This window comes from Furipterus horrens, unplaced genomic scaffold (assembly GCF_987537825.1).
Source record: "Furipterus horrens unplaced genomic scaffold, mFurHor1.1.pri manual_scaffold_2, whole genome shotgun sequence".
In the NCBI taxonomy this organism is placed as follows: domain Eukaryota; kingdom Metazoa; phylum Chordata; class Mammalia; order Chiroptera; family Furipteridae; genus Furipterus; species Furipterus horrens.
This window is the reverse complement of record NW_028327172.1, coordinates 133,557,966-133,582,664: the sequence shown is the minus strand read 5'-3', so window position 1 is coordinate 133,582,664 and position 24,699 is coordinate 133,557,966. Positions and strand designations below refer to the sequence as shown.

Below are 24,699 nucleotides of genomic sequence, written 5' to 3'. Positions count from 1 at the left end.
CTTTGTCTACTCAAAAGAGCGCTGAGCCACAGTTCGTTCTAACCCATTCTGCTTTTCAGCCCTTGGCCCATGGTGGATCAATTCAAATATTAAAGCAGTCAGAACCCTTGGGACACAGAGGAATTTGCCCCCAACCAATTGCCAAGTTCTATCAGCATAACCAGGGGACTACTTAAATGGCAGGAGGTCCTCTGACCTCCATTTTATGACCTCCTTTGGGGTGTTATGGTGGGCCGTGAACCAAACCATAATGCGTACCTCTTTTGAGGAAGGTTCAAAAGGAAGATACATCACTATTTCTTTAGTTTTACTTCAAATATGCATTGTTTCTAGACAACAATTTCTCTTAAGAATTTTGGAAGCATAGCACCTACTAATGTTTATTTTATCATTTGGAAAGCACTGTATACATCTTATAACATGCTCAATAGTCATAGTTTATTAATTTCATCTCTTCCCCCAAGAAAAGGGGGAAAAATAAATGTGAAAAATAAATGGTGAAAATCAGGGAGTCTTTAGGTTAGTAAAGGGGAATGTAGCCGAGGATCTTGCTGATATTTTTCATTTTGCCGAGGCCCGGGGAAGGTGTGATTTACCTGACAACCCACCAGTGAGTGACAGAACAGAAATGAGAATCTCCACCCCGCAAATGCTGTGCCAGCAGAGTTGACAAATTCTAAGTCTAGGGCAGATTTGGAGCATTCCTTCCAACATCACAATGCCAATTCTCACTCCCCCAAAAGAATCATTTGCATCAGTTAAAGTCTCACTAGGCCTAAAGAAGAGCCATCTACACCAGTGAGACAGATGTAGGTCACAAGCTCAGGAGACCACGCTCCCCCTCACCAGCCTGCTTGTATTTTCTCTCAGCTCAGGATCAGAACAGAAAGAACATACTAGAGGAGATCCAAGTCCCTGGACCGTGCAGTTCCTTTCTCTGGGGAGGAGCTGCTGTATGTTTTTATTTTTATTTCTGACTGGCTTTGAAATTGTTCCCTATCATTACAACAGCTACCAGATATCATGTGCATGCTGAGTGCCAACACTGAGCCAGGATTCCACACATATCATCTCATATAATACTCAGCGACAAGCCAGGAGGTGGGAATATTATTGTCTTCATTTCATAAATGAAGAATCTGAGGCTCAGGAGAGGCTGTCACTTCTCCAAGGCCATGCATAGAGGAGCTCTGAATTGGGGTCTGAATAGGGGCAAAGAGCATGGTCTTCTCAATTACCCTGAGTGGAGTTCTGGGCTGGGTCCTACCCCACCCAATCTGGAGTTTCCCCAGGGGAAGACTTTTCTTTTTGATAGTGGTCCTGCAGGGTTCCAAGTTGGTGGCAAGTCACCTTCAGCTCTGAGTACTCCCTTCCCAGCCATTTATGAAAGTTCGAGGCTATTCTGATCATATCTACTTTTTATGACTGGGATTTGGGACTCAACTTTGAAAAGATTTACCTACCCTTCAAAATGCAATACTCGAAACCCAACCCCCAGGACTGCGTGGTTTGTATGTACATTTGTTTATGCCAATTTCATCACAGAGTCATCTCCTTGAGCCCACAGTGGACTCAGCAGTTCCTTGAGGAGTGGCTCCCTGAGCCTTCCAAATAGCTATCAGAACCCCTAGAAGGCAAAGATCCTCAAAACAGCACCCTATAGAAGAATAAGTCTTCCTGTCCTGCTCACCCAAGCTGGACTTCCAGGCATGGACTGCCTTTATACCCCCCTTTAAAAAGTTCGTATCTTAGCTGGTATTCACCCAAACCAAAGGCTTAAACTGAAGCAAAATGCCATCATAAATAACCAAAGACAACCAATAGATTTTTTCCAGTGCCCCCAGCCTAACATAAAGATGAGAACTAGAACACATCGTTTTGAAAGATTTCTCGTAGAGCCATAATGTCCTTTAGTAGAATTAAGTGTGACATACAACATGCTCTAAATTTCCATTACTATTTAATAAATAATCACTACATCAGTGTGGCCTTGCATGCCCGTAGTGGTAAACATTGACCAAGCAATGTGATTTCTTAGACTCTCTTTCATTGACAAATTGGGTCCCCCAACCCCCACCACACGTGAGAACCTGGTTTAGACAAGGGAACTGAGCGATGCACACAGTGAGGGCTGACCTTTTGTCTGGAGATGCCTTCCCCACTTTCTCCAGGTCCAAACTGGCAATTTGTAAATTCTGAAATTTCAGACTTTATAGGAATTTGTAAACATTCTAACACTTCAAGGGAATTTTTCATCTGCACACTGTTTCAAATGGTCTCACTCTAAGCACTTATACTTTTCATTCTCCTGAATACTTAGGAGATGCCAGCACTGTGTACATACAGGCCATCACAATTTGGGGTAAAAAGATAAAGGTTAGAAGTTGTTCATATGCTACTTATGACAAGAGCTTGAAGGAAGATGTACTAATGAGAAGAAAGCAGGTGTGTGCAGATGAAACAAATGATCAATCTCAAAGTATGTTTGAAATCTCAATGTTTGGACTTACGTCAGCAGAGAATTTTGGCCTGTCCACAAGAGAAAGAGTGGGCTCCAGTGACCCTCCCCCCATCTAAGATCAACCTTGGGAAAAGCAGGATGATGCTTGCCTTTGCCTAAATTACTGAGAGTTTCACAATACTGGGTTTCCTTAGTTTTGTGGAATGTCTAGCAGGCAATGTATGTCCCTGTCAGACCAGAATACCATTTCTACTAGCACCTGGTATGCCCCAGGGCCACAGTTAGTTTCACATCAAAACTTAAAGGTTAATTCTGTTAAAAAATCACCCAGGTGAGGTTTTCAGGTGCAAATTTATGCACAGACATGCCACATGTCTCCACACTTCATGGATTACCGATTCTGTGGTTCACAGGGACTCGAAAAAATCGAGGCACTCAAAGTGCCATGAATAGTCTTAGTGAGGACACGGGGTGACACAAAGTAGGAAGAGTTCAGGCTTACAGGAATCGAAGCCACCTTTGAAACTCTGACCACGCCCTGCAGAGCTCAGCCTTGCCTTGCTGGCTGCCACTCAAGGGCTCCGGCTCTAATAACACGCATGGAGCCCTCTGCAAGGGGCGGCATGCTTTTAGGCTGTGGCTGGCCACAAGGCAAGCCTGCACTGGGGAGCAATAGGGTTGTACTGGAACGCAAGCTCCCTGAACGCAGGACTGTGTTTCATCATCTTGGATGAATGAGGCAGCAGTGAGGATCTCCACGCTCCCTCCTCCCACACGGCCATGCCTGTAAACTGTGTTCAGAACTATTTACTGAGTGTTGAATGAATGGATATTCCCCCCAGCCCCTGAGCTCAGAGCCCCTTTGTGTTTATTCTACCATCCTACACACTGTCAATTTCAGAGGTATACAACCAGCCCCTCACCAAGTGCCCAACAACATCCCAGGTGGGTGGGCAAATTCTGTTGAATCCTCCCTCGTATTGTGCCCCGTCTGCGGAATCCTGGCACACAGGCATCCTAGCGAGCGTTCTACGTGCTCCCAGGCTTCTGGGGGTTCAGAAATACTACAGATCAGCTAACTTACTTTAACAACATTTTTATAAGTGATCTCAAGACAGAATTGGTTCCTGTGCAATCATCTAAATCCATTTTAAAAGTAATGTTTGTGTTTGTTTTGTCTTAAGGAAGCTAAAGGTTGGGACTGTTTTTGTTTTTCCTAGGAAAACCTCTTTTTTGTGATGGAATATCTCAACGGGGGAGACTTAATGTACCACATCCAAAGCTGCCACAAATTTGACCTTTCCAGAGCAACGTAAGAGCCCTCGGTTGAACTCTTTGGGGGTTTCCATTGTTCTCAGCAGTCACTATGTCCCCACAGTCCCCACAGAATACTCTTTTCCTGTTGCGCTTTTGTTTCCGCACTGAGCATGCCTAACTCCCAGGGCAAGGGCACCCTGAGAAGTATCACATGAGGCAACCATGTTCCCAGTGTCTGAATCTTACATTCTTGTTAGTTTTAACTCTCTGGGTTTTGAAAGCAACTGTTTAGTTTCTTAAAGAGATGCCTCTATTCCTCATACTTCTAAATTATCTGAGCATGGAAGAAAATGTTTGCCCTTTCAAAAGAAAGCCATTAAATGGAGCATAGATCTTGAAGGTAGTCACAGGATGAAGCTTCAGCTGTGGCCTTTAGTGGGAAGGTCAATGTGATGCCATAAAACGTGGCTCTGACAGGGAAGGACACTTCATCTGAGAATAAATCCTCACCTTCTTGGGCAATTCTAAACATAAGTGAAGTCAAACAGGCTGCATTTACCCAGTGGGACTGCAGTGGAGGACCCCCAGCCACTCTCCCCATCGCCCTCACCCCAACCCCTTGTCGTCCGTCTTTTCAGAGTGGTAAAACCACTGTGACATTTAACAACCACCAAAAAAACAGCACCATCAGGCCCATTTAAAAATGCTGGGTACACACTGGCTTTATTTCTTCAATAATCTTTCACCTGCCCCCAGTGAATGCTTTGAATGGTTGAGTTTGAACTGGGCTGAAAGATGGACTTGTTCCCCAGCTCCTGCAGAAACCCGTCTGAAATGGCCATTTTATGAGGTCCAGCGGGTCACACACCACTGGTCTCGTTGCCTCCAGGAGACATCAGCAAACTGCCCAGAGATAACCGTATGGAATAGACACAGCCAAGAAAGCATCGGGCATTTTTCTGCTGGAAAGGTTTCACTCAGTCCAGTCCTTTCCAGCTCTCCAAGGCATGCACGCAGGCCATCAGACACAGGCCATCCAGCATTGCCCCAGTGCCTCCCAGGAGACCCAGCAAGCCCCAATTCCAGACGTTCTCCCTTAACCCCAGGGACTCTACTCCCACCAGCACTAGTGCAAGTTCATTTCCTTCCAGTCTGTCCTTGAAGATGGAGAGCCCCATGTTACTTCCCATCTTCTTACCCCCTCCCCCGCCTCCTTTCAGGCTGCGTTTCTTGCACATGAAGAAGTCAATTCTATTTGGAATGACCCTGCACATGGGTCTAAGGGCTCCAAGCAAAGTTTAAAATAAGAGGGAAAACCATTTTCCTATTATACTATACTATGACAGTTAATGTTTGTGTGTGTTTTATTAGGAAAAAGGTGATCGTTTGAGCATTGTAGTTTAAATTATAAGAATGAGCACTGACTGCAAGTAGGCCTAACTAACTTAGGATACCAGCTCCTATGCTTCATTCTCATCTTCCTTTCATTAGGATGAAAGAAAATTATGTGTGTACACAGATAAATTGTGTACGTACAAAGCTGGGTATTTACATTTAGCATTGGGCTGCACAGAGCACTCACCAGATAAAATGGGGGGCTTATTTTATTCTGTTAATGCATTCATAGTGAACCCTGATTTTCCTTCCCTCAGGTTTTATGCTGCTGAAATCATTCTTGGTCTACAGTTCCTTCATTCCAAAGGCATTGTCTACAGGTACAGTTTACCCGTTGGTGACAAATACTGAGATATCTGTATTTCCTGGTCCAGTTAACATAATTATTGTACTTCAGTGTCATGAAAAGGCCAGAGTGTTTTTGTTTCTCACCCAGGCTTCCTGCCCATAGTGATAACACAGATGATGATTTAACCACAACCAAGTAAGAAATTCCAGTCTCAAAGGCAGTAAGGCTCTGATCTTATTTTGTTCTTTATTCCGATCCTTGCTCCTATTCTTCCTCTCACCTCCATTTTTGTCATCCCCTTCCAATACTCGGCTTTCTCTTTGATACTTTGCTGCTTTCTCGATTATGGCTCCCACATCTCATGTCTTTGCCTGTATTTCCTTTGGGCCACCTAGAAATGTTGATTGAACGGTCTCCTTTGGGGCAGGGTAGGAGGGGAGCTCTCCCTCGAACACTCAAACACACCGATGGAAACCCGTGGGCCTGCACCTTGGAGACAGGCACAGGTCACCACATGTAGCCTCTTTTGAGAACGGGTGTCTGTCCAGAATCTCTCCATTGTACCATCGTTTCACATTCTTCTTAGATGAAAACTTGTACTTCAATTTTTTACTTCTTTTCTCAAAACATAGTTGACATTTATTTAACACACAAATCTTCAAAAGTTTAGTTGTCTGATTTCTGACTCACTTCAGAATAAGGGGGGGAAGTAAACATAAAAAAAGAAAGGAGCTAGACAGGAGGCTGGCCGACCCACGGGAGGCCAGCACAGAGATGCAGCAGAAAGTGAGAGTGGAGTGTGACATTAAGGGAAGACGCAGACAACGGAGGGGACGCAGGACAGTGGGGCTACGTGCTCCTCTGGGGCAGATGTGCACAGTCCTGGCCTGGAGTCATCAACATCATTAAGTGAGGTCCCATGCTGACTGTGAGGACAGCAGCTCTGTGCCATCCAGCCCAGAAACTTCTCGTCGGGGACGGTGAGCACTGGGCTGTGGGCTTGCAGAGTGGGCTGACAGATCACTCTGGGGCAGCTCTCCATTTCCGCAGGGTGCTGCCGGGTGAGGGCCACCCTATTGAGAGTGATGAGACCACCCCTCATAGGGCAATTCTATTTTCACAAAACAGGAATTATTAAAGTGAGGTTCTGGTTTGCTTTTGTTTTTCAGGGACCTGAAGCTAGATAATATCCTGTTAGACAAAGAGGGGCATATCAAGATAGCAGACTTTGGAATGTGCAAGGAGAACATCTTAGGAGATGTCAAGACAAACACTTTCTGCGGGACCCCTGACTACATCGCTCCTGAGGTAGGGACGCACCACGCCCCTTCCCAGCCCAGAATACCCTGGGTCAAGCACCACGGCTCCTTCTCCCTGAAAATCTGAAGATTTTAAGTATCTTGGTTCAGGATTTGAACTTGCTTTGCTGAGTACATCATAAGTGGGGCCGCACATAGGGGCTGCTGATACTGCTTTATGGAGGATGTTCTCACACTAATTAATTGCTCTCTCCAAGTCATGAGTGTCCTTTCCATCACGACTTCTCCCCACCCCCGGCCTTAAAATACCTTCACTCTGCTCGGACCCACCAGGAATAACAATGGGGAAGAACCAGGAGGACACTGATCAGGGCCATTAGTAACCTCCTGCGCAAGTCCAGCAGGGTCCTTTTGGGGCCAGGAAAACCTATACTGTGGTTTCTAAGCTGCCACGATGTGAGCATGGAGACTGCTGAGGGCACTCATGTAGCCCCTCTTCTGTGAAATGAGGACAATGCTCATGTCACATGTTACTGCAAACATAGAATGGGAGAAACTAGGAAAGTATTTTTTAAAGGGGGGGGCAGTATTGCTCTCACATTCTGAGCCCCCAGGAGAATGGCATTTGCTCATCAGGCCTCCATCCATCCCCTTGTTATGGAGTCACCCCAGCCACCACCCAAGGGAGATCAGACACCCCCTGACCATGCAGCCCTTCCTGTGGCATAACAATTGTCATCATTGCTTTTCTATCTTTGAGTCTCCCTGCACTACTGGATGACTGCTCTAAACTCAAGGGATCTTTCTTATTCCCTTTTAAATGACTTTTTATTTAGAAATAATTACAGATTCACAAGCAGCTACAGAAGTAGTACAGAAACATCACCCATATATACCCTTAACCTCGTTTGTTCCAATGGTTACATCTGTGGTACAACGGAAACCAGGAAATTGATATTGGTACAAGATGTATTAGTTCTCTACCATTTTGTCACGTGTAGGTTAGTGTGATCTTATTCACTTTTCTATCCAAGGACTGAGCTCAGGGCTTGACACATTAAAGAGATAATAAATAACCTTTTGTAAGAAAGAATGAGTCACTATATTAATAAATGTATAGTAATGGTTGTTTGATAAGCAGTAATGGATCACTGATTTCCTGGGTAAAACAAATTTAGCAGCAAATCCCTGTCATTGCCAAAGTAACTGTGGTATCCAAACTCAAATAAATATGTGGCTTTTTCCTGTGTTGATGTGGCATTTAATTTTAATTCAACCTCATTTAAATGAAGTATCATCCTCTGGTCAACAAGAAATTACAGCTTTAAGCTTTCCTGTCTAAACATGCCTTATGCTACATCCTTTCCCTGGCAATCCTTTTCTGGTTCCATTTCCTCTACCTCTTCCAGAATTTGGCTTCACTGACTTCTCTTGTAGTTTCAGTCCTTTCTCTTATCTTCAAGCACGCTGGGCTTCACCTGGTTCCATGCCTGGTCCTCTTCTCTTCTTACTGTGTACATTCTCCATGAGCAACTGTATTTATGATCATGGTTTTAACCCCTAAAGTCAGTATGGCCAGCCCAAACTACTGCTTCTTGCTCTGGACCCACACATCCATGTTCTTGTTTGAGCTCTCCAACTAACTGTCACAGGCCATTCAAACAAAACAGGTCCCAAACTCCTTTCTCCAATGAACTTGCTCCACCCCCACCCACCCTGTTCCTTTATCCCTTTGTTGGTGAACTGCAATACACATCCATCCATCCAGTCACCTAGCCAGAACGCTAGGACTTATTCAAGTTTTCTCCTTCTTTCTTACTTCTCCCAAATCCAGACACAAAGACCTTCTAAATTTAGACCTCAGGGACCTCTCAGTCTATTCTGGCCACCTCCCCGAAAAATCTTGTGACTAAATTAAGAACCTCCCTTGATTCCTTCTCAGTCCTCAAAATGAATCCCTTTGCTCCCCTCCCCCATACTTCTTTAATTGCTTCCCATGCTTATTGCTGGTACCTTGCTCCAGGCCCTCAGCATCTCTTGTCTGGACCCCAGTTATACCCTTTTACCTGGCTTTCCTCTCCATCACCATCCAACTGCCAGTGCACCTTTATATCTTTTCAAACATTTTGTGAGTGTGTGTGAGTCTGATCTAATTGCAGTCTCGATGTGGTGGTGTGATTCCTTTTGTAGGCCCTCTGTTATAAGGCTTCTCTCCAGCTAGTCTTCAGTTGGTTATTCAGGATGATTTTTCTATAGTTTAGTTGTAATTGAGTTTGGTCCTGGGAGGAACTTAGTGTAGCTTCCACCTACTCTGCCACCATCTTGAATCACCTTATATTTTCAATTTTTTTGACCTGCTCCCTTATCTGTTAAAAAAGCATCTCCAGAATATGTATACTTATTTTACATGGACCTCATATATTTTTGTCAAGATAGTATGTGTGTTATAAAACATTCATAAAGAGGACTATAATCAGGTTGAACTGAAGATAAAATAGTTTTAAATAACTAAATTTTATTGTATTTATTAATAGTAAATATTTATGATTCATTAAAATAATGACATTAAATAACCAAAGACCAGGCTTCAGAACATAATTTTCAACACGTTAACTACAAGACCTTAAATAAGACATGTAACCTCCCTAAGTCCAACCACTTGCCTTTTTGGGGATAACAGGACCTACCTCAGAGGTTCTTATAAATAAAATACATAGTGTATGGAAAACCCTTTCAGCAAGCATTTGCAGACGTTGTTTTAACATTATAGAACTGAGTATAAATCTACATTTTTTCTTCCTCCTAGCGTAAGACTAAAATTCTTTATTAACATCATCTAGCCTTAGATGACTTAATTTCCACCACAGCTGTCCCTGTCCTCCAAATTCCTTTTAATTTTGCTGCCCCTGAAGTTTACAAAAACGTGATGCTCAAGCAGTTTCTGGTTGCTTTCGGCTCCCCCTTGTGGCATATCCTGGAAATTGCGTGTGAACCGAGCCCCACTTAAGGCAAATTTCTGAACTGAGTATGTGTGCATGTCTTTATTTTCTTTTTTCATTCTCCCTGGGTCTACTTTTACATTATACCTTAAGGCGAAGTTTATATTTTCTCTAAACTTTAAAGTGAACTTTGGCATTTAAATATTGAGTTATGCTAATAGATAGCGTCTTTATCCTGGAAGTCAGCAGCAGGCTGAAAAGTTGTTTGCAACTTGATGTTTACTTTCACAAACGGGTACCAGTTAATCAAGACAGACATTTATCATATAACATACAGTCATTTAAATATGACAAAGCACTTCATCTGTCCTACTTTTCACTGGATCCTCACAACCCAGTTGATGAACTACATGAAAAGGGACTAAGGCTGAAGTAGAACCTGTAGTTCTAGAACAATGGTGTCATTTTTCTTGCCTAAGGTCATTCATTCTACCATTCATTCCAAAGGCCCATTTATAAAGGGGAGATTACATTTCAAATGAGGAATGCTGCAGTAAAATGACTTCTATGTGTCTGTGTGTTCACACAGGTGAGCTAAGCCTTAAATCTCAGCGGGAAGAAGATCCCAAGAGGGTCAAGTCTTGCTTTTTAAATTTAGTACTTCAATACTATCATCCCATCTCCATTTTGTTCTGGGTAATAAATCAGCTTGTCCTCAAACCATCCTGGCAGCAGCAGTCACAAAAGACAAGGACCTTCTCTTCTCCTTTTAAGAAATTGTGTTCCTACTATGTACTCATTTTAATTGTGGTAAGATATACATACCGAGGATTTTTCGGACTTGTTCAAATGACCTCTCTGTATGCTTGATTACCTATAGAAACTTTATGCAAAGACTCAGAACAGTAGAAGTAAACACATGGGTTTGGTTTAGTCACCTCAGAGGCACTGGGGAGCTGGGACAGATACCAGCTTTCTCAGGTCTGAACCCAAGCCCTCACATCACAGATGGGAAATGAAAGCTAATGGCACACACAGCTCAGTTGTTTGTTTCGCTTAAGGCCAGAGGAAAAGTAGAAATTGAAACTCAAAGATGTCTGCTCAATTTTAGCATTGCCCAATCACTTGTATCCAGTCATTAGCTTCTCAAAAGATAGTTTTCAGTGCCATCTTTGTTAAAACCATACACTACTGTCATCATCATCAATTATTTACTGAGTGGCCTTAAAAAGCCCATGCAAGGTTTGCACTCATCAACCTCATTTTTATTAATTACATCTCTGCCTTTTGTTCATGCAGATCTTGCTGGGTCAGAAATATAACCATTCTGTTGACTGGTGGTCCTTTGGCGTCCTCCTCTATGAAATGCTCATTGGTCAGTCACCTTTCCATGGGCAAGATGAAGAAGAGCTCTTCCACTCCATCCGTATGGACAACCCCTTTTATCCGCGATGGCTTGAGAAGGAGGCTAAGGACCTTTTAGTGAAGGTAAGAAATGAAGTCAAGGAGACTTCATGACATAGCATTAGGTTTTCTGATCAGTATTGCCATTCACTTCTAAGCTCAGATTTATATATGGCAGAGTAAACAGTAATTGTATTGAACCGAATTTAAACAAAATGCTCACCATCTCTGTCTTAACTGAGGCACCAATGTGATGGACATTAATAGCAATAAATCCTCATGTGCATAATTTACAAAAGAACCAGTTCGATTACTCTTGGATGCCCCACTTTGAGATGTAATTAGTCCATTGAACAAGCACAATTTGTAGCTTAAAACTCAACTTTTTGTGTCCCCATAGTCCCTATTAAATCTATTCAGTACAGTTTATCTTCCCCTGCTCCTGGTTGAAAATTTAAACAGGATGCATGACTTTTCTGCTCATTCTTAGGTAAAAGACTAACTACTTATCACTCTTAAGTCATAAAACACCACCTCAGTTTATAAATTAAAACTGTTTAGTCCAAGATATGTCATCATATCACTATTAGCTCTAAAGCAAAGACTTCTGCTCCCTCTCTTTTGTCCAAGTTCATGGCTGGCAATGCTTAGCTTTGGAGAAGGGAATATGGTCATACTGTGTATGTCTTTGTTCTCTTACTCTCCAGCTCTGGAGTTTCTATTTCAGACCATACCAGGTTAAAAGGAGGGAGAAGATGGAGAGATAATAAGGAGAAAGAACTGTTCTTATATGGCTGTGTGGCTTCATGCTCTTTCAATTTAGTAGGTTGTTACAGCTGAGACTTTAGTGTGGCATTTTAGTAGGGTTTTTGAAAATCCCTATCACTGGGGACATTTCTGGCTGAAGCCCTTGAGATGCAGGCTAATCAATGCATTCCCCAGCCCAGCTCTTATAACAAACCCTAATTCAGCAGCGCTGAGTCTCACTGGAACTCTCACTGCTCACTGCCTGCTAGGCAGTCTCTTAGGCAGACCAGCACTCCTAACACATCCCCTACCTGTGTCCACTGGAAATATCGATGCATTTTTCACCCTAAAACACCAAGAGTGCAGTCCGTCACCATCTTAGCAGCAATCTCCAGAATTTGCCATCAACACAGGGGTCAGACCCCTGCCTGTGACAGCCCAGGATCAGTTACGAATCGGTGTTCAGTGCTACAGATGTAAACTTGGCTCTGAGAATCACTGGCCATGACTCAGGAGCTCCCAGGGCAAACCAATGCAAAGACAGAGGAAGCACTGAAAGCCATCATTCAAGAAATGGACTTTAGGTAGAGTCTCGGTTTACCTTTTCGATAACACAAGTACCATCTACAGTGTATGACTGTAACATGTTGTAAAAACTGAAAATAAATAATGGTAATATGCCATGCTAATTACCTGTAATAGTAACAACCTCCTACATTGGCTGAGCCATCCCAGCAACTGTCTGTATCAGAGACAGTGTGAAGCTAGTGTGAAGCTAACAAATCTAAAAGAAGTGGACCAAGAATACAGGTGTTTTGAACAAAACAGTGTTTTTATTTCTGGTATCTCAGATCTCAGCTAGCTTTAAAAAAATAATTTAAGGAAATAATTTTTTGCTTTGGTCTTCCTATATTGACAAGGGAAATAAGATAAGCTCTTTCAATATTAGAAGATATCAGTGAATTTTAAATGTAAATTTATAAAAAATTAAAAGACCCATCTTTTTACACTAATCTACTTTTTTCCTATGAGGAACTACCAGGAATTAAATATAAAGGGCAAACACTTCTACCTCTCTCATGCTACTGACAGTTTGTCTAGGTTATTTGAAATGTTGGGGCCACCCAGGACTCTCCCAGAGGAGTCAAGATGTGGAATCTGAAGTACTGACAAAGCCTCCAAAATATAACCCCTTCCAAGGTGCTGGTGTTTGAAAGTCTGAGCCAAGGGAAACCGGTCAAGATGGTGACATAGGCTGACATGGCTTGCCTATGCAGAACCACATCAAAATTATCAAAATTACACCTAAAATATAGAACCATCACTCAGAACCATCAGAAATCAAGTTGAATGGAATTCTGACAACTGTGGAATTAAAGAAACCACATCCAGCAAGACAGGTAGGAGGAGCACAGACATGAACAGGCTGGTCCCTCACCCATGTGTGGTAGATAAAAACTCAGGAGGGACATCTCAGGAGCGAGGAGTCCCAGCCCCACACAAGGACCCCAGCCGAGGGTTCCAGTGCCAGGAAAATAAGTCCCCACAACTTCCGGCTGCAAAAACCAACAGGAATTGAGTCAGCGGGAAAAACTTCTGGGGCCCCAAGCAGTTCCTCTTAAAGAACCCACACATGGACTCACCTCCTCAGATTCACTCCCTCTGAGCTCCAGCACTAGGATAGCAACGTGAAAAGAACCAGTGGTATACAGGGAGGAACTGAAGTATCTGACATTGGGATGAGCAGAGGCCATTGCCTTTTTTCTAAACCCTCACCCAACAGAGCCAGCAAGCTGGTACCATATCTGAGACTCCCATCAACCTAGCTAACACTGTTTGACCTGCCTTGGAGATCCCCAAACCCCGCCCCACCCAACTTAGAGGCCCACCCTAGCTGCTTTTCCATATGAATGGCTGACCTTGGCTCATGCTCCCCAACTTTCTAAATCCTAGCAAACAAGCAAGAGCTGACCTCAATGAGCTCCAGGCCTGGCACTAGCAGCAGCCAGCTTAGATTCACAGCTGTGGCTTTGCCTGGAACTCTCCAATCCCAGCACAAGTTGCAGCCATCTCAGATTGCTTTATAGCTTAGGCAGCTGGCCTAGGAAAAACACAGGTGGGGGCTGATGTTGGCCTGCACCACCCAGGAAAGCTCAGGGTCAATGCACTCAGTAGACAGCTAGAGACCACGTCGGAGCACCATCACCCTGCCCCTGCACAGCAGATCCTCCACAGAGGGCGGAGGTTGGTGGCAGGTAGTCAGTGATCATAACCAATCCTTGCAGTTTACTGGCCTGGGTAAATCCCTCCCATTGATCTGCCAAGAGCAACCAAGGCTCAACTACAAGAGGGGGGTATACTCAGCCCACACAAAGGGTGCACCTCAAGTACCCAACTTGGGTGATACGGGAGGCTGTGCCACTGGACCCTACAGGACACCTACTACATTAGGCCATAATACCAAGACATGGAGTCAAAGCAGCTCTACCCAATACACAGAAATAAACACAGGGGGGCTGCCAAATTGAGGTGGCAAAGAAATATGGCCCCAAAGAAAGAACAGAACAGAACCCTAGAAAAAGAACTAAATGAAATGGAGATAGCCAACCTATCAGGTGCAGAGTTCAAAACACTGGTGTACAGGATGCTCAAGAGAAATGATTGAATACAGCCACAAAATAAAAGAAGAAATGAAGGTTATACAAAGTGAAATAAAGAAAAATATACTGGGAAACAACAGTGATGGGAAGGAAGCAAGCTGGGATTCAGATCAACAATTTGGATTAAAAGGAAGAAATAAACATTCACTCAGAACAGAAGGAAGAAACAAGAATTGACAAAAACGAGGAGAGAATTGGTACCTCTGGGACAACTTTAAACATACCAACATCCGAATCATAGGGATGCCAGAAGGAGAAGAGGAAGAGCAAGAAATTGAAAACTTATTTGAAAAAATAATGAAAGAAAACTTCCCTAATTTGGGAAAGGAAATAGACATACAAGTCCAGGAAGCACAGAGAGTCCCAAACAAGTTGGACCCAAAGAGGACCACACCAAGACACATCATAATTAAAATGCCAAAGATTAAAGATAGAGAATCTTAAAAGCAACAAGAGAAAAGCAGAGAGTTACCTACAAATGAGTTCCCATAAGACTATAAACTGATTTCTCAAAAGAAATTTTGCAGGCAAGAAGGGACTGGCAAGAAGTACTCAAAGTGATGAAAAGCAAGGACCTACAACCAAGATTACTCTATGCAGCAAAGCTGTCATTTAGAATGAAAGGGCAGATAAAGTGCTTTCAGACAAGGCGAAGCTAAGGGAGTACATCATCATCATCATGCCATTATTATACGAAATGTTAAAGGGACTTACTTAAGAAAAATAGGATCAAAACTATGAATATTAAAAGGACGACAAACTCACAACTATAAAGTGAATCTAAAAAATAAAAACAAAAACAAACTAAGCAAACAACTAAAACAGAGACAGAATCATAGGTATGGGGATCATTTGGAGGGTTATCAGCTGGGAAGGGGAAGAAAGGGGGAAATGGTGCAAGAATCAGAAGCATAATTGGTAAGAACAAAATAGACAGGAGGGTGTTAAGAATAGTATAATAAAGGGTGAAGCCAAAGAACTTATATGCACTACCCATGACATGAACTAAGGAAGAGGGAATTGCTGGAGGGAAGGGCGGGATCAGGAGGAGGGGGCAAAAGAGGAAAATTGGAACAACTCTAACAGTAATAAAATATACTTTAAAAAAGGAAAATAAAAAATCTGAGCCAGTTCAAGTCAGCTTTTACTTTTTTCTGATTGTGATCCAAACAGCAATAAGCTTAGAAAGCTCCCTAGTTGATCAATTAAATTCACTTTTAATGAACAAACAAAACACATATAAAATGAAAGCTAATTTCAAAATTAACCAATTTTTAAAAAAATAACAGTAAAAATAAAAGCAGGATGACAATATAAACAATTTTCTTCACATAAAGGCAAGTTCAAACATTATTACAGTTGCTACATTTACTTTACACTCGGCTTTTTGAAGTACTTAATGTTAAGATAGTCATGCAGGCTGTGATAGAACTCACAAAGAGAAGAAAGCATAGGGAATAAAATTTTTATTCACTGTACAAGAATGGAGAGGGACATGGTGTAGAGAGATACACCAACATTGAGGGGTGGTGGCTTTGAGCTTTTATTGGATTATAACTGAACTTTAAGAGGTGGGGGGAGGGGTTGCTGTTGTGAGGCCCCTGGGCTGTTGGGTATTGTAACATGAGGCTGCAGTGCGTTCTAATGTTATCTTCTGCCTGTGGCTGTAGGGAACGGTCAGCTGTGTTCTTGCTTTCCAGTAATTTCCAGTCCTGGGGACAAGCTCAGAAGAGTAAAATGGCAGTCATGTTTAACAAGGTCATAGGCCTGCTCGGCAAGTGGTGCCACAATAGCCAATGGGGCTCACTCTGTCCCTTTCCTTAATGTGAGGTACGTTAGTTGGCTTCGCTTGGCTTGGCTGATGTAACAAAATACTATAGACCGGGTGACTTAAAACAATAAAACATTACATATTTACTCACAGTTCTGAGGGCTGCAAGGCCAAAGTCAAGGTCCAGAAGGGTTGCTTTCAAGTGAAGGCTTTCTTCCTGGCTTTCAGTCTGCCTTCTCACTATGTCCTGAAATAGCAGAGTGCTCTCTGCTGTCCCCTCTTACAAGAATACTAATCTTATTGGAGTAGGCCCCACCCTTATGACCTCATTTAGCTCCAATTACTTCCTTATTCCAAGTACTCACACTGGTGGTTAGGACTTCAACATACAAATTTTGAGCAGACACAATTTAATCCACAGAATGAGGGCTGCACTGAGAAGGCCTGAGAATGAGAGAGAAAGAGAAAGAGAGAGAGAGAAGGAAAGAAGGGAGGGAGGGAGGGAAAGAGAGAGAAAGAGAAAGAAAGAGAGAAAGAGAGAAAAGAGAAAAAAAGAAAGAAGGAAAAAAGAAAGGAGGGAGGGAATGAGAGAGAAAGAAAGAGAAAAGAGAGAAAAAGAAAGAGAGAGAGAGAAAAGAAAGAGAAAGAAAGAGAATGAAAGAAAGAAAGAAAGAAAGAAAGAAAGAAAGAAAGAGAAAGAAAGAAAGAAAGAGAAAGAAAGAAAGAAAGAAAGAAAGAAAGAAAGAAAGAAAGAGAAAGAAAGGAAGGAAGGAAGGAAGGAAGGAAGGAAAGAAAGAAAGAAAGAAAGAAAGAAAGAAAGAAAGAAAGAAAGAAAGAAAGAAAGAAAGAAAGAAAGAAAGAAAGAAAGAAAGAAAGAAAGAAAGAGAAAGAAAGAAAGAAAAGAAAGAAAGAAAGAGAGAGAGAGAGAGAGAGAAAGAAAGAAAGAAACAAACAAACAAAGAAACAAAGAAAGAAAAAGAAAGAGAAAGAAAGAAGGAAAGGGAACTAAGGAAAAAAGCTTTTGGGTTGTCTTGAGACCCTGGAGCTACAGTTGCAATCCACCTTCACCTGTTTATGCTGCATAAAGCTGAACAGCTGTGCTTCCCAGACCCAGCTCCACCTTGGGATCTGGGAGAGCTCTCGGCAAGGAGCAAGGGTGAAGGAGTAACTGGGGCCAGTTGGAGTTAAGCAGAAGTTAAGTCCTTGGAAAGATGCTGAGAGCAATGGTTTCAAAAGAGAGAAAGACTAGGTAGGAAGAAAGGATTACTTCCAGGTGGAGGAGAAGCAATGAAAAGTCATGTGTATGAAATATTACTTGGCAATAAAAAGGAACAAACTATTACTGCTATACAGAATAACTTGGATGGATCTCAAGGGCATTGTGCTGACTGTATGAATCCATGCATGAAACATTCTTGAAAAGATGGCATTCTAGAGATGGAAATCAGCTTCATGCTACCAGTGGTTAGGGATCATGGAGGCAGGGGACTGACTATTAAGGGCTATCCCAAGGGAGACCTTTGACAGGATGGTTCTGTATTTTGTTTGTTGTGGTGGTTACCCAGTTCAACACATGTGATAAAATGACATAGAACTAGACATACTGTACCATATTGTACCAAGGCCAGTTTCCTGGTCCTGATATTGTACTATAATTATGTAAGATGTCAGCATTAGGGGAAACTAAATGAAGGATATGTAGACATCTCTGTGGTATATTTTAACATCCTGTGAACCTATATCTACAGACTGAATGTGTCCCACAGAATTTACAGGTTAAAGCCCTAAACCTTCAATATATGGTTATCAGAGGTAAGAAGGCCTCTGGTAGGTATAAGTGTAGATGATGTAATGGGGATGGGACCTCCATGATGGCATTAGTGCCCTTATAAAAGGAGGAAAAGAGATTTCTCCCTCCAAGTGCATGCATTGAGGAAAGGCCATGTGATCACACAGCAAGAAGGTAGCCATCTACAAGCCAAGAAGAAAGTCCTTACCAGAGACTGACTATGCTAGCATCTCCTTACCAGAAACTGACTATGCTAGCACCTTGATCTTGAGCTTCCAGCCCCCAGAAGTGTGAGAAATAAATGTCTGTTTTTCAGCCCAAGCATATTAAGACACTACAATTATTTCAAAACAAAAAGTTCAAAAACAAGACAAAATCAAAGGCTATATGCCAGCAAATACCAAAAATCAAATCTTCTGCAGAGTTTCAGTGGCAGAAAAATATTTGCACTAGAGTAGAAAATAAATGTGATTAAATAAAGCAGAAACCAAGATAATTAAGGATAAAGAAGGGGAGAGAAAGGACTCATTGGCGCAAGAGATTTTAAATCTGTGTGGAAGAGTTTGGGCTTATTCTTTCCCACATGACTTAATAAGAATCCCATACCCTCGCTCTTTGGTGGGGGAAGGTAGCTCTCACCCATATTTTAGCAACTGAGCTGACAAAAATTAGTTTCATCATGGAATTGTCTGACCATAATACTAACTTCTAGTTTCATCTGTGCTCCCCATTTGCTCTATAACCTTTATCCAACAGCCCCCACATCCTTGAGCTCCTTTTTTGCAAAAATCCAAGGTAATATTTCTGAGAAACTTCCTCTAGGGAATTACACCTAATGTTGTGAAACCCAGGAGTACTGGGTTTCTGGAAAAGCTAAGCAAAGCAGCATGCAGTGGCATCTGTTACAGCAACAGTATCAGTACCAGGCTGTCTCCCCTTTAGCCCTCACAGTACATGGATCCATGTAGCACACTGAACAGTTTGCACATCGGGAGAGGCTGTACTCCATCAAGAATTACAGCTGGGATGCTGCAGTACAGTTGACTATTGCCAAAGAGGTGCCTCATTCTTCACCATTTATTCATCCAGGATGTCCTGTCTATTTGTTTGGAAAATAATGAAAAACGAATGATCTCAAACAGAAATGTCTCTCCCTTTGGTAAAAAAGATATATCTGAGCAGGGGATGAAAAGAGAATATTCCAGTGACAGGTGCTAAGCCCTAGGGGCCATCCTCAGCAGCCCAGCATTGCTTTCTTGCCGAGGCAGTTGAATAAATTTAAACAAATTCCAGCTACATCCTGGCCATTTATGTAAGCAGTGTGCTGTTTCCCATAAATGTAAACCACCCTTCTGACAGCTTTTATGAACAAAAAGCAAGTCTTCCTTCTTGAACATTTATTCCCTCAATGCAAATTCCCTGCCATAGACCCAACAACCTCCCAGGAGGTCACCAGTCACCTTCAGGATGGGGAGGGGGAGGGGTGATTTGCTGCAAGGCAGAAAAGATGGTAATTTACTCTTGTGTGCACAACTAGAAAGAATTTCGAGTCTCAAAAGTGGATATCATGTCATATTCTCATTATACATTTTATCTTTAAAAAAATTTTTTTTTAATTTCACAGGTACATATAACAGGCTCAAAAGGTTCTTTGTCATGATCCTCTTGGTACAAATGCCACATGTTACTAAAAAAAATCTAGTGGAAAATCTAGTTTGGTACACACTTGGCCTCTGGCAGTTACTTCTAACTTTATTCACTGAAGCATTTAATTATAACAACATAAGCTAGTTTGGGGGGGGTCTATTCTTGAGGCACTTAACATCTTCTCTTCAATCTTGTTTCATCAAAATGTCCTTAAGAAGTGGAGTTCAATAATTTATTATGATTGTTTCAATGCAAGAGATATGGGGCAAGTGACTTATTCCCTCTGCTTCTAAAACATCAATCTGTTTTTCCATCTGGTGGCTCATCCTTGTGTTTGAATCTACAGAAAAATTATTTTATTGTGAACTTTGTACCTTTTTCATATGCTGTTCTATATGCTGAAAACAAGAAGCTAACAGAAGATGAGAACTAAAGACATGTCATCTGCAAATATATAAATGAAAAGATAGCTTATTAGTTTACTCAATAAGCATTTATTGACCATCTACATTGTGTGTGGCACTCTGCTAGATTCTGTAAGAAACAGAAACATAAATGGTGTCTGCCCTCCAGAGCTTACACTTTAGTAGGAAAAAGTCACATATATGTATGTGTGTATGTATACATATAGCTAATTTGACATTCTATGGAGCACAGAGGAAGACTATCCAATATCAGAAGTAGGAATGGACTGTTTATAATTCAGGCTCTATCACTGGCTGGACCTGTGATCCTGAGCAAGTTTCTTAGCTATTGTGAGCTTTGGTTTTCCCAACTGACGACTGAAATGATATTTGCTTTTAGAATCTGTTTTTAAAATCAGAATGCGATGGCTAAGGCATCTAGCACAATGTCTGACTCTAATCAACCCCATGACAATGAATATGACTTGAAAAAGAGGGAGAGCTCACTATGAGTCAAGGTGATCAAAAAAAGCTTCACAAAGAAGCAGGGGTGTAAACTGAACCCTGAAAGGTGGGTCAGGATCTAAAAATGAAGAGAAGAAAATGGGAGCAGAATGTGAGGAGAGGTGTCTTCTCGCAAGATGGAAATGTCATTAGTGAAGGAAACAGGTAGGAAAGGCAGGTGGCATAGTCCATGATCAGACAAGTCTGGATAGCAGAGGGGGTGGGAATCAAAGGGCCTGTGTTGAGATTTGGCTACAGAGAACCAAGAATGCCGGCCCAGGGGTGTCCGAGGACGATAGGACTCACAGGAGTGTAGATCACCTTGCCTCACCCTGCCTTTTACAGGTAAGGAAACTGAGACTCAGAAAACTTGCCCAAGGCCATGTGGGTAGTAAGCCTCTTTGATGACAGTCTCACATTATTTCCACGGTGCAGTGGTTTACGAATGAGATGCTTTGGAAGTCCAAGTTTCCACTGAGAGGCCTCAGCAGCCATCAATATGGCAAGGGGAGAGGGAGTTAGGACATGCCAATGGCTGACCACTTGCAAACGCTGTGGTGGCTGCATGAAGCCTTTCACTCAGACTCCTAAAAAGATTCATCTAATTAAAACAAGAAAGAAAGAGATCTCCACTTTGTTACAGCATGTTGTTTATTTTATCTCTATTTTTATATTTTTTGGTAAAGTAGGGCCTTTGAAGATTTTCAAGTAGTAAGGCAACATAAGTAAAGCAGTGTTTTAAAATACACAGACTGGCTATTCTTATAAGAGGTAAAAGCAAGAGATCCCCGAAATTTAGGTGAGAATCAAATTCTGCCAGAACCACACGAAAAATACTGCATTTCACGATGGGTTCTATTTAAAATCGACAGCCTCCTTATGATACCCTCCAACTAGCAGTTCCTCTATAAATAAACATCTAGTTGATGTAAGAGGGTGGGGGATGACTATTCCAGACACTCAGGGGACCCAGGACTTTTCCAGGTTTCAAGTTTGGACTCTCCTGTTCCTTAATGCCCTTGACATGTTTTGTTTAAATTTGATGAGTTTCCAGCTTTCTTTCCTGTCCTGGCTAATGTTCGTTCTGACCTCATGAGGGAAAGTAACAAGAGAGGGGGCAGAGAGGAAAATATCTATGTAACAGGTCAGAGATGATGAAAGGTGATTTGAATATTACTCATCCAGCATATTTGCAGGATTCAAGAGTGATTCTCAATAATCAGTTGCCTTATCCAGAGCGGACTGTCAGGGACTATTTTACATTATACCTATATAGTGAGACTGTAATCCTAAGAGGACAGCCTTGTAAGAAATCAATCTCAATTAATGGGAAATCAGTCAAACAATAAATAAATCACTTATTCTATATTTGTTGGACCTTACAAACCAGGAATTAGTGCATACGTGTGTGCATGTGTGTGTGTTATTTCATTTAACCCTCAGAATGGCCCTGTGAGGAGGACACTTCCCTCACTTTACAGGTAAGGAAATTAACTCACCTGTAACTTGCCAAAGGTCATATAACCCAGGATGAAGCTGATTTCAAACCAGGTGTATACAACTAAAAACAAACAAACAAACAAACAAACACTTCTAGGAAGTAATGAAGCAAAATCTCAGACTCCAAAATATTCAGAAGGCTTGTTTGAGGGAGAGTGTTGCCACCAGTTTGACTTGAGTCAACAGCTGATAACGGTAAGTATAAAAATAGAGGTTAGAAAAGCAAGTGGCAAAAAGCCAGGCCTTTATCTTTGTGGAGTCGAATTCATGAGACTCACACACTAAGAAATGCAGCCTCCATCTGAGGCAAATCGGCTCATCCTTGGAGAAGATACTACTCCCTTTCTGCCTCTTTTCAGCTCTTTGTGAGGGAACCTGAAAAGAGGCTGGGAGTGAGGGGAGATATCCGCCAGCACCCTTTGTTTCGGGAGATCAATTGGGAAGAGCTTGAAAGGAAAGAGATCGACCCACCATTCAGGCCTAAAGTGGTAAGGAGACACCTGAGGAGGGTGGTGGGAGGGGCCTGATTCTCAGTTATGCTCATATATATATATAGATATATATATACATATCTATATATATATATACGGGTGGCTTTTGATCATCTTAGAAAGCTAAATTGTACACCATACTGAACAGAATTTATGAATAGGTGTTTGTTTTTACGTTCTCTTTTTGTCATGGGCACTGAATGGACCAGGTGGCTTAAGGAGAGCTTGTCCCAATCTGTGTTGTCTTGGAAGACAGTCCAAGATGTTTAACAATAAAATTAACGTGGGTGGAGGAACCAATGGCAGTGAAGGATGTTGATCAAAGAACAGGAATATATATAATTTGCAAAACTCTTTCCTTCTGCTCCCACCCTCTACCAACATTCCCCACCACCACCCCGCACCCCGTCCCTGTAAACTAAAAGGACAGAAGTTGAATTTTTGCTCACTCCTTTTTCAAATGCTGCCAATCCTGCTTCATAGAAACTATAAGCTAGAAATATTAGATCCTACTTGAATGTTTACAATAAAATTCCTTTGTATGAATTTAATTAACTACTGATAAGTTGATGAGTAAGGATCTTAGAGATGTGCAATAAAAACTACACATGATCAACTGTAAGTATTCAGTTTAATTTATCTGCAAACAGCAACTCTGTCATACACACATTATAGCCTCCATAACAAAGGTAAAGATAATTAATTAATTGAGTGGCTGATTTTCTTCCCCTTTTCTACCCCCTTAAACCCGGATCAAGAAATCACCATATGACTGCAGCAATTTCGACAAGGAATTCTTAAATGAGAAACCCCGGCTGTCATTCGCCGACAGAGCACTGATCAACAGTATGGACCAGAACATGTTCAGAAACTTTTCCTTCATTAACCCGGGGATGGAGAAGCTGATATCCTGAATTCCCTCACCAGACACACGAAGGAATTTGCCTTCTCTCTGTGAACTGGTTGGAGTGACACAACTTGGGTTCCTTTTCAACTTGGAAAAGAAAGAAACACTCAACAATAAAGGCTGAGGCCGTTCAGCTCCTCACTGACTTCGTATCTGTAGCAGAAACCAACTCAACTTCACTAATGACAGCGCCTTTGGTTTCTCTCATCATCTTCCACAGCCATTCTTGAAGTTAGGTCATTACTAACCATAGTTATGTACTTGAAAGATGTTTCTTCGCACTGTGAAAGATTTGAAAACTTCATTCTGCTCTAAATTATGGCTCTGCACTTGTGCACCAACTGCTGATCAAGGAAATATTTGACTCAAGGAGCAAAGTAAGGACAAACTTCTCAGGACTGAAGCAGCATGTTGCCTGGTGTAGTAATGGATTTCATTCAGCTGCGGACAAGTAACCACTAACCCATTTTATTCTGTGTACATCTGTGGAAGTGTAAATGGGGGCTTTTATGGGAATCCTTCATAATAAACATAGCTTGGAACTTAAGGTTTATAAATTCATTCGTTCTGATTAGTTATGAAATTCACCAAAAGGAGGGAAACTGAGAGTGGGAAGAGCAGAGCTCATGTCACTGATATGGAAGGTTTTAATAGAACACCTTCTTGTGGATCTTGTCAACACAGATATTAAGTTTAGAGTCCAACAAAGATAGAATCATGGTACTCCTGCCAATAAAACCTTTCCACCCATCCTTTCTCGGTTGATTTTAGTATGGTGGCAGCCACTCATTGCCATCCTCACATTTATTATAACGAGAAAAGAAATTAAGTGTATAATTCTTCTAAGAGGAAAAAAGTCAATCCCTTGTACTCTTACTGATGAATCTATAACTCCTAAGTCTCTCTTTAGGCATCATTCAAGGTAAAAGACCCATGCATGCTAATTGTAGCAGTCAATCTTGTTAATTAGAATTCTAGTTATACATTTTTAAGTATCTGTGCCATTTGTATATTTTGATAAAGTGTTGTGACTTAATGACAAAGAGGTGGATATGTAAACATGGAATAAAAGAAAGAAAGGAAGATGTCTCTTAATAATTTAATTCCCAACTTGTCCCCCCAAAACTTGGTTCTGTCATGGTTATCAAAATGTAGCTAGCAGGGTGGGGTGGGCTGGTTGTGGGGAAGCAGTGGGGGGAAAATTGGAACGACTGTAACAGAAAAACAATAAATAAATCAAAAATTAAATAAATAAGTAAATAAATAAATTTTAAA

At 41.8% G+C, this 24,699-nt stretch overlaps 1 protein-coding gene across 1 annotated transcript in view; it reads left to right on the top strand.

Annotated features, from left to right (window-relative positions):
* The window catches only part of PRKCQ (protein kinase C theta), a 68,844-nt gene extending 44,873 nt beyond the window's left edge, over positions 1 to 23,971 (top strand). The window contains exons 12-17 of the mRNA XM_090266481.1: positions 3,682 to 3,773; positions 5,371 to 5,433; positions 6,572 to 6,710; positions 10,900 to 11,088; positions 22,386 to 22,514; positions 23,276 to 23,971. Coding sequence (XP_090122607.1) covers positions 3,682 to 3,773; positions 5,371 to 5,433; positions 6,572 to 6,710; positions 10,900 to 11,088; positions 22,386 to 22,514; positions 23,276 to 23,431 — 768 coding nt within the window. The 3' untranslated portion in view covers positions 23,432 to 23,971. The remainder of the gene's footprint in view (positions 1 to 3,681; positions 3,774 to 5,370; positions 5,434 to 6,571; positions 6,711 to 10,899; positions 11,089 to 22,385; positions 22,515 to 23,275) is intronic.
* Positions 23,972 to 24,699: the final 728 nt, after the last annotated feature.